At 38.3% G+C, this 10,692-nt stretch overlaps 1 protein-coding gene across 1 annotated transcript; it reads right to left on the reverse strand.

Moving 5' to 3' along the window:
- Positions 1 to 435: 435 nt before the first annotated feature.
- Positions 436 to 6,254, reverse strand: ing2 (inhibitor of growth family, member 2). The gene is made up of 2 exons (XM_041780088.1): positions 5,980 to 6,254; positions 436 to 4,146 (listed from the first exon to the last, which is right to left on the reverse strand). The coding sequence occupies exons 1-2, from the start codon at positions 6,125 to 6,127 to the stop codon at positions 3,446 to 3,448; spliced, it is 849 nt and encodes a 282-aa protein (XP_041636022.1). The 5' UTR covers positions 6,128 to 6,254; the 3' UTR covers positions 436 to 3,445.
- Between the last annotated feature and the right edge of the window lie 4,438 nt (positions 6,255 to 10,692).

The raw sequence follows: 10,692 nt of genomic DNA on the forward strand, positions 1-10,692 counted from the left end.
GTGAGCTGAGTCTGTGGGATGTAGAGGCATGCAGCGTCCTCACCGTTCTCTCTCCTGATGCTCACATCAGCTGTATGAAGCTGCTGCATGGACCCCAGGTTTCTGTTCTGCTTGGCTTCACTCACAGCCCAGCTGTCATTAGTGTCAAGTCCGCGTCCAGGACCATCAGCACAAAAACACAGGCGCCTGAGGACTTGGACCTGTTTGGAGAGTCCAGCAGCAGTGAAGAGGAAGAGGACTCCTAGAAAACCTGCTGCACTTGAGGAACAGACATGAAAACGTGAATTACACTGACCCCTTTGTTCCCTGTGATATCAAACAGGTATTTTGTATTTTAAATATCTAGTCTTAGTTTTGAGAATCTTTGCAGAGGCAAACAGCCAAAACAAATGAATACCAAAGCAGAAAAAGAGAAGTGTTCTGACTATAGTTTGTTTTAATGAATATAAAAAGAAATGTACACAATAGAGGTAAAGAACCAATAAAAACAGAAAGTCCACAAACATGACGTCGTATTCCAGTGTCCCATCGACAATCATCTCCTCGTTAAATATCAATATTCTCTCTGTAAACATAAAACATGGAGCTCACTCTCTACTCAACATTATTGTATGGAGACGGATTCAGAGAACAATTAAAGAAATTAAAGATAGTTCTTATTTTTTATTAGGAACTCAAGATTGAAGAAAGAGAAAATAAACCAGGAGACGATTCCTTTGCTTTGCCTTCTTTTGAAGTAGGGCTGGGCAACATATCCAGATTTTGAGAGACATCAAAATGTTCAACAAGATATTGACCAAAAGATTATCGTTGGTCTAAATGGAGAATTATCATTTTATTTATTTCATTGTATTTAGGAGAATTTCTATTATTGGCAAATATCAAATGATATAGATTAGTCTTAGACACCAGAAATTGGGCAATTTATTCTTTTTATTTCTTAAAATTGCAGGAAAATTCCTCACACTCTCAAATACCTTCACAACATTTGGAAAAGCAGATGGAACTGGTGAGCGTGCTTCTTCCCTGTTTCACCCATTTTCCAAATGTTGCCAAACAAGGAGGATCAAGTTGGCAACTTTAAATGTTTTTCCCACCAAAAACTGCAGGGAATTGCCTGTTTAAATTGGAAAAAAACTTTGATAGCTTTTTTAAAAGAGGACTGAGCTATAAGGGGAAAAAAAACTATTGCTCCTGACTTGTTCCACATAATAATATTAGTAAAAAAATAACTATCAAAAATCACAGGCACTCTTACATCTAAATTGTGCAAATACGCTGACAATATTTGGGGGAAAAAATGGGTGGAACTTGCAAGCACTGAGTGAACTGTAGCTCCCTGTCAGAACCACACGCTCTTTTCATATTTTGCCAAAAATCTGTGCAATTTAGACAGGACACCTGCAATTTTTGATTAGCAGAAACAATGATGTTGCCAACTTTATTCTTGTCATTTGGCAACATTTGGAATAGTGGATTATTGAGGAAGCTTAATTCCATTTCCATCCACTTATCCAAATGTTGCCAAATGGCAGAGATCAAGTTGGCAACATTGTTTTTGCCTATCAAAAGTTGAAGGCATCACCTGTCTAAATTGTACAAATACTTAAGCACTATTGGAAAGTAGGATGAGCTGTAAGGAGGCAAAACTCTTGGTCCTAACTAGTGCCATGCAGGGTTTTATGTTAACTGTCGAAACTTGCAGGCAATCACCGCCTAAGTTGTGCAGATACATTGGCAACATTCCTTGCCAGTTCCACCCACTTTTTCAAATGTTGCTAACAGAATGAGTAGTGACAATTTTTGTAATCATTATACACTCTAAATTGCATGAACATAAGAAATCATGGCCAGTTCCAACAACTTTATCAAATGTTGCCAACATATTCAATTTAGGCATTAACAAAAAATTCATTTAACTGGCAAGAAGTGATAACTCCTAGCCAATTTTGCTCACTTTTCTAATGTTGCCAAACAGAGAGGATCAAGTTGGAAGCATTAATTGTTTTGCCCATGAAAATTGGTAATCTGTCTAAATTGCAAAAATACTTCTGCAGCATTTGGCAAATTGGTTTGAACTGTAAGTAAGCAAACTCTTACTCAATATTGGTTCATGCAATTTTTGGGGAGGAATTGCCAATGTATATGCCCAATTTAGACAGTGCTCATGAGGTTGCCTGAATTTTTTGGTAACATTTTGAAAACATGGGTGGAACTGGTGAGAAGCAAGGGAAATATAGGGAAATCTTTCCTCCTCTCCAGTTCCAACAACTTATTCAAATGTTGCCAACACCAGAATGACATGAAAGGAGCAATCATTGCCCCTTCTACCCATTTTTTTCAAAAGCTGCCAACATATCTGTTCTGAAATTCAGAAAGAGCAATTTAAACAGTTGTGGAAGTAAATGGAATTGGCGAGAAGCAATGGCTCATAGTCACTTCTACCCACTTTTCCAAATGTTGCCAAAAGGAGAGGAATAAGATGGCAACGCTTATTTCTAATTATCAAGAACTGAAGGCAATCTAATGCAGATTGTCTAAATCGTGCAAATACATTTGCAATATTTGAAAAAGTGGATGGAACTGTAATTGGGGTGCTTCTTGCCAGTTCCCCCCTATACCACTTCTAATTGTTTCTCCAACTGTTGCCAACATATCTAAAGACATTAAGAAAGTGAAGGGCTCATTGCAAGTTCCAGTTTTATTTTCTTGTCATCAAACTTGCTGGCTCCCCTCTGCACACCATTTGAAATGCACAGATACAGGAAACTTTTGTTCCTAGATAGTTCCACCCTTTTTCCTTAAATTGCTGATCCTTTTGTGCTATTCACATGGTGCTCTCTCTTTTTCTCTAGGTTAAAACTAGGACTGTAGATCATGACTGTAAAGTTTTCAGCACTTTCTTGGTGCCACTGATCATTAAAATAACAGATTAGATCATTTTGAAAGGACAGACTTGTAACAACAAACTCAATATACTGAAACTGGCGTTGTCGGCAGGATGTCAAAACAAAATCAATCCTGCAGGGGATAAACTGAGACATTTCATCACTGTTAACAAGATTTTGGATGACTGATGACTACAAATGACATTTTCCCAAATTTTGGTGTCTAGGACTAAGCTGTTTTTGTTGCCTGGTATCAAACAGGTATATATATAGTTTGGGTTTCACTAATGTGATGCCATTTTACCACAAATTGCCATACTAGTAGAAAACGGAGCTATGATTTATAATTTGTATTTCCCAACTCTACTTAAAAGTGAAAATCTCTGAGAAATAAGAATAGTTGAGGAGGACGGCAGCTTGAAGCCGATGATTCTTGCAGCAGTCTGACTCCCAGCCTCAGTGGGAACAATCACATCTGGTCCTTGATTAATAATAAGCGCTGCTACTGATGTTGGTCGATTGTGCTCTTACATCTCGAGGACGCTGGGCGCGCCTCACTACCTCGACCTGCGGTCTTTTCTGTTTTTGTCCAGGCTTTTGTCCATGGTCTTTTCGTTGTCTCCTCTGCATTTGGGGCAGTACCACTTCCCTTTGGGCTTGTATGTCAGCCCCACACAGGAGAAGTGGAACCACTCAATGGGGCACTGGTCGTTGTCACAGCCAATCATCTCGCCGTACGACACCTGCTCACAGAGGCAGTATGTTGGCTCGTTGGGGTCGATGGCAAAGTCGACAGGTGAGGCGTCTCGCTCCTGTTTGGCCTTACGCTTCTTCTTCTTCGCAGACTTGGACTTCTTCTCTCGAGGTGCAGGAATGGACAGCTCCTCCACCGGGTCATCCACCAGAGACCCATTGGCCGATGGGTGGCTCGAGTCCCGGCTCTCACTGTTTCTCTGACGTCGAGGTCGGCGGGCTGAGGTGCGCTCTGGAGCAGGAGAGTCTTGCACACTGGCGCGACGCTCTGTTGGGATGCGTTCGGCCTCACTGGAATCCTGCAGGCACAGTGAGTGAGAGTCCATCTGACGGGAGCGGTTCTCCACCAGCTCAGTCATCTGGGTGACAACGTGGATCTTCTCATCGCCGAGCTCCTGGCTGATGATGAGCGCCCTCTGCAGCTGGATCTGCAGACGCTTCCTCTGAGCGGCGTCCTGCTCACCTTTGTACTTCTCAAACACTTCATCCACCTCCTTCAGCACCTCTGCAGAGAGCACAGGACAAGAGAGCGATAATGAAAATGAAAGGTAAAAACAGAGTTTAAAAATTACAAATAATTTTAAGGTATACAAAAACTTTGACATACATGTTTTGTCATGTTTTATGTTTCATGTAGTATTTTGTTTAATTTCACCAAATGCTTTATGTACCTTTTTTTCTGCTTTTGGTAAAGATATTGTGTTTTCTGAATTGTTTCATGGAATATTTTTTTCCTTTTTGGTGAATGTTTTTCTGAGTTTTGAGAGATATTGGTGTTTAGTTCAATGCAGAAATTTTGCCATGTTATTTCTCTTATTTATTTATTTATTGCAATTATTAAATTTTAATTCTCTACATCAAATGTTTTGGTATTAAGTGGGGTTTTTTCATGCCAAATGAAATATTTTATCTATGGTGATGCCTTGCATATATTGAATTTTTTTTTGTTTTTGATGGAAATGAGCATTAAGTAGAATGGTTCTCATGTTTAGTGAGATTATTTTTGCCAAATAATGCTAATTTATTTATTTATTTTGAATTTAATTGACATATTTTGCTTTTCATTACATACTATGGTACTTGGGGAATACGGGTCAAAAAAATATTTTTTTTCCTAGGTCAGATATTTTGGTGTAATTATTTTTTGCATTTATCATACATTATGTTTTTGTGAAATACTTTTTTTGGGGGGGGGGAGTTGAATTGGATTTGAATTCTGTTCGAGTTGATTTAATATATTTACAATCAGTAAAATGGCTGTGTTCAGTAAAACTATTTTTCCGGCTGCATAATATTTTTATGTCTACAGTTTTATGTGTAGAGTTTTTTGTCTGTATCATTGAGTATATTTACAGTCAGTAAAGTGTGTTTAGTAGAAGAAGAAGGAGGAGGGCTGAGGCTGCCGGAAATGACGTTGGTCAGATGTTGGAGGGGGTTGCTTTAAGACGAGCTCTCCGGCTCTGCAGTTCACAGACGAGGGAGCAGAAAGGAGGAGAAATAGCTCTCCGAGACATTCTCTATCATTTGACAAATATCAAAATAATAATTATCCTCCTGTTTTTCTCCCCAATCCTCCACAAGTGTCAGAGCTGTTGATGAAGTTTCCGGTAGAAAAGAATGGCTTCTAACGGCAGTTTTACCATGCGTCAACATGAGCAACATTACGGCTTGTTTTTACATTAAAAAAACATGGTACTTTGTCCACCATGGTCATGGTTTGGGTTTCACACCAAAACCAGCAAAATTTTCATCTATTCAGCCCTGATATTAGACATTACCTGTATAAAAACACCGAGACGCGCTTTATTCGGAGGAAAGCTGAAGTTTATTCATTGTTTTCACTGTATTCTTCCGCGGTAACAGCATAGTGGGCGGCAGTGTGTACATGCTGAAAAAGTTGAATTTCTACCCTTAAATACGGCTATATTTACATGTAATATATGCCGAATTATTCACTAAATACTAATAATGCACTAAGCATCGTTAATTGAGTTTTAATTATCAGTTTTAATTAGTTAAGTTGGGAATACAAAAATGCGGAATATTTCTAAGGGTGTTTGGCGGAAGACAGTAAATAGCCCCGAATGTCACCGGGCTATGCTTTTCTACGGATAAATGACCTTTTAACGAAGTTATTTGATAGCTGAAGTTGTCGAATACACTCTGGTTAGTTGGTTGAATTGTTTCTGTGGTAAAGAAATGAAAACAAGGGCTCGGTTTTCTCAAAATGGGAACACACGGCTCCTCCATTTCAGCCCACCCTTTCAGTCTGCTGTTAATGTTTGCCAGTTTTTACCACGCAGTTTTAATCAGTGATAGAAACACGGAGACTCCTTACCTTGGTACTTTGCATCGATTTCTCGGAGAAGGGAAACATTTCTTTGTATGTCCAAAGGCAGAGACTCCACACATTCCAGGTAATCCTCCACATAGTTGACCAGTTGCTGTGACTTGTCGTTGTCCGAGTAGTGATGGCCTAACATCATCGTCTCCCCGCTGCATAGAGACGTTACAACAATACGGAGAAAATGTGGGAAATATACTGTTAAAATCTAATGCTTGTTGGCGACTTTGCAGCTTGTAGGGCAGTCCCAGGCAGCAGTTCACTTCAAACAAAACTCCTGCCACTGCGCATGCGGGAGTATTTTCCTTATATGGTATTGTACAGTTTCCTATCGCCCGTCGTCACGGGAGGCGGGACCTGTTGGGTTTCGGGGAGCGGGATTGGCGGAGAGGAGCCTCATTATCATAAAATTTACCCGGGAAATTGAAGCGATGGTGGAGTAGGAAACACAGAGCTTCCATTTTGTAAATAACACCAGGGAATTTAGAAAGTATGCGAACGCACGGATATTTATTTATTATGATTGTGAATATAATCAAATAACCGTGTTAAGCAAACCATTGTTTTTATAGTAATTTTGAGGGCCGACTAAAGATGATGCTGACAAAGCTTGAAAAAAATTCCATCGTTGCTTTTAAAGATGGTGCCATTTAATGGAAAAAACCCTTCAGATTTGCCATTGAAGACAATTTTATCAAAATTTAAAAACCTTCCAGCACTGCCTTTAAAGATGAACTCATCCAAACTTTGAAGAATATTCCATTCATGCCTTTTAAGATTATTAGTCAAAGCTTATAAAATGTTTCATCACTGCCTTTAAAGACAATTTCATCAAAGCTTTAAAAAAAATCCATCATTACCCTAATAGATATAATCAAAGCTAGTAAAAACATTCCATCTTTGCCTTTAAAGATAAAGGCCTCAAAGCTTAAAAACATTCACTCACTGCCTTTTTAAAAATCATCAAAGCTTAAAAAGTATCTCATCGTTGCCTTTGAAGATGATGTCATCAGTAAATAAAGTACATTCCATCCATGCCTTGAAAGATGGTGCCATCAAAGCTTAGAAAATATTCCATTCATACCTTTAAATATGATGCTATAAAAGCAAAAAAATGTATAATTCTTGCCTTTTGCATAAAGGCCAGTCCACATCTGACCTAGTTTTAGTCCATCCTTGCATTTTTTTCTAAATATACTAATACAGAGCCAAAAATGAATAAAATAGCATCAAATTGAGTTTGATTATTCCAAAAATCCTTACCATCCCTGGGGAGGACTATGGCCCCAATGGTTTAACAAATTTGAATTATGTCATATCAGGATATTTTAACCCTTTAAAGCCTGAATATACAAATTATAGCCAGAAAATTCTCATTTTTTGGAACTAAAGTGTTTATTTCACTTTCTACTGAAATCAAAAAAAAAAATCAAAATTTCCATAAAATTTAGCATATATATATTTTTTGTATCTCATTTGATACATTAGGTGTTTTTCGGTAACTGATAATCCACTTGAGGGCATTTTTATCATTTATCATATTGTATTCAGAATTTTTTTTAATTATTATTATTATTTTTTTTTTTTGTAATTTATTGATTTATTTATTAGATAGAGGTATCATCAAAGTATGTATTAAATATCATACAGCAGGCTGTAAGGGGTTAAGCTACCCAGGCTTGTAAAACTAGAACAGCAGATGGGGTAAAAGATGCATATCATCTCTCTCACTCACATGTCTGAGGAAAAAACAGAAGTTTCCCCTCAAATCTGTGCATGTTAGCAGAGGTCATATCTTAGCACTGTCACTGTAACTGTAAAGAGGTGATCACATGAATGTTTGTGATTCAGGGAAATAAATACTTCCTCTTCTCTGTGTCACATGAGGTCAGGAAATATCCTCATTGTTCTGTCTCATACTGACAGCAGAAACATAAAAACTCATCAAAATGATATCAAAGTCATAATATCAAACCAGATGTACCATGGCTGGCCTTAGTCATTCTGAGGCCCCAGAGAAGATACCAGGTGGTGGACTAGTACTGTAATACTATTATTGATGCTTTAACTACAACTTAAATACATAAACAGGAAACAAAACTACTAAGAACCCTGCTACCAGAGTGCCAGTGGCTAACAGTGAGGAGGGGTCTGTCTGTCTTTCAATGGATAGAGACCCAGGTCCACATCTCTGTACAATTTTTGACCATGAAACAGAAAATCAACCTGTATGTCAATTTTCATTTTTTTTATTTTTTTTATTTTAAAGGAAAATCAATTAACAACATTATTCAATTTCTAATGTCTCTTTCCTAGCTTTATATTCAAATACCAAAGGAGACATGAACAGAACAAGTTACGCCTCATGAAAGACAAGTTTGGTTTCAGTCATATGGAAAATTGGAAAAAAAACATGAAACTTTGACCCCCAGCCACGGCTACACCTCTTTACCCTGATTCAAGGTTTTGATCACTTTTATTCTTTCAGATGTCTACAGGAAGCACTTTAGTGTAGTTTGTTTTGATTTGAACTCTAAGTTGTTGTTTTTTTAAGCATTATTTTAGAAATCAAATCAAAATGGCTGACTTTTTTTACAATGCCAATATATTTTTGCAGTTTAAATGGGTAAAGAAATAAAAATAATTGTTGTCATGCATGTAAAATTGGACGGACATTAAATACAATGTTTCTCAGTAGGTAAAAGTGAAATATTATGAAACTTTGACTCCAAGCCACACTCATGCGCCTTATTGCTGACTCAAGGTTTTAGAACATCTTTTTTCTCAGGATGTCTACAGTGTGCTGACCAAAAGTGATCAGAATCAGATGAAGCACCTCAGTGGAGGTTGTTTCGATATGGATCCTCTAAGTTGTGGTTTTAAGAAAAAGACAAAATCGAAATATCATGAAACTTTGACTCCCAGCTACACCCACCATACCCAAGCCCATTATTGCTAACTCCGTGTTTTAATACACTTTTTGTTCCTCAGGATGTCTACATTGTGTTGACCAAAATTGGGTAGGATCAGATAAAACACTTAGGTGTAGTTTATTTTGACATGGACCCAGGAAATTACTTTGATAAGAATTATTCTAGAAATTAAATCAAAAAGGCTGACTTCCTGGCACCAACAGGCATGCCCCGGATAGTCTGGGCCCCTGACAAACCCAGAGAATGGGCCCTCCCTTGTTGTGGTCTATTGATGATAGCATCCTGGCTAACAGTTACTTCATTTTGGAGTTCAAAGGGTGTCAAGTTAGTGTTTGGATCTGATGCTGAAATTATTTATTTATGCTACTTTTAAACATGTTTCCCCACTTTGCCATTCATTTTGGCCACTTTTTCTGCCATGATTATGATTACCCGAGATTACCCCCCCCCCACCCCCACCACACACACACACATTTAGCCTGTTTTTGAACCCTTTTAGCTCATTCTGACATTTTTTTAACCACTTCCTTTGACCACCCATTTTTGACTTACTTTCCAGCTTACAACCCATTTTTGTGACTTTGTGGCCAATTTGCCACTATTGACCCAATTTTTGTCCCTTCTTGCTGGCACTTTAGCCCCATTTTTGGCAATTTTTGCCATACTTTGCCATTTTTAATCTGTTTTTGCTGCTTTTTGTCCAATTTTTACCATTTCTTCTAAGCATTTTAACCCTTTTTTGCCGCTTTTTATTATCTTTTTTAGCAATGATCCAGGCCCAGGCAAGATTTTTCAAAAAATATACAAGGCCTATACCTTTATTTCAAGAAGCATGAAAAATACATCAATCTGCCACCTGGATCGATGGTTTTGATAACTTTTGGTCTTAAACTTTGTCTTAATTTTTTAAAGGAGTCTGTCCCATGAGCACTGGTGGTTTGAATGATACCAGAGGCACTCCTGTGGTCTTCCTTTTCCATGGATAATCCGGATGTTTCTTTTTATTTTGCTGCTAGCCTGTAAAAACCTGCTTGTCCTTTTAAAACCAACACACTGGTATGGCCTCACCTCAATAAAATGTGCTCACATAAATACTAGAGTCAAGCACGCAACTCAACTTGAACTCAGTCAAAGCAAACAGATGAAACTAGAACAGCCACCAGGCGGTTAGATGGCACTGTGACCTTGCTAACTATTGTTGGTTTTCTATTGTCTCTGTATGTTTATGTTAGTGTAAAGCATTAAAAAAGACTGAAATTTGGAGTATTTTCTCTTATGCATAAAGGAGACATATTACTTCTAAGACACAACAATACAGTACAAGAACACTGGGACATTAAGGTATGTAAATTAGAGACTTTTAGCCTTCAGAGTCTGATCAGCTAGTCCTCATGCCCAAGTTTGGCTCTACAAAATGTCACAAAAATCTTTTAATGGAGTCTTGTGTGTAACGATTAGAAGTCTCATTGACCTTTGAGCTCCAAAGGGTAATCCCTCATCCTGACATCAGAGTGGATATTTCTGCAAAGTTAGGAAAAAATCTCTTAATCTGTTGTTTAGATGGGAGCGCAGGTGGTTGAATGGTTTGGGGCGCTGCCCGTGTGTGCGGGCGGCCCGGGTTCGGGTCCGGCCTGTGGCCCTTTGCCTCTCCCCGCTCTCCTCCCTGTTTCTGAGTCTGTCCTTCCTCTGTCGGATGGGGGCCTGAAGGGGCCCAAAAGTGGATCTAAAAAAAAAATCTGTTGTTTAGATATAGTGTTTAGAAGAATGGGCCGAC

Source organism: Cheilinus undulatus, linkage group 22 (genome assembly GCF_018320785.1).
Source record: "Cheilinus undulatus linkage group 22, ASM1832078v1, whole genome shotgun sequence".
Lineage (NCBI taxonomy): Eukaryota > Metazoa > Chordata > Actinopteri > Labriformes > Labridae > Cheilinus > Cheilinus undulatus.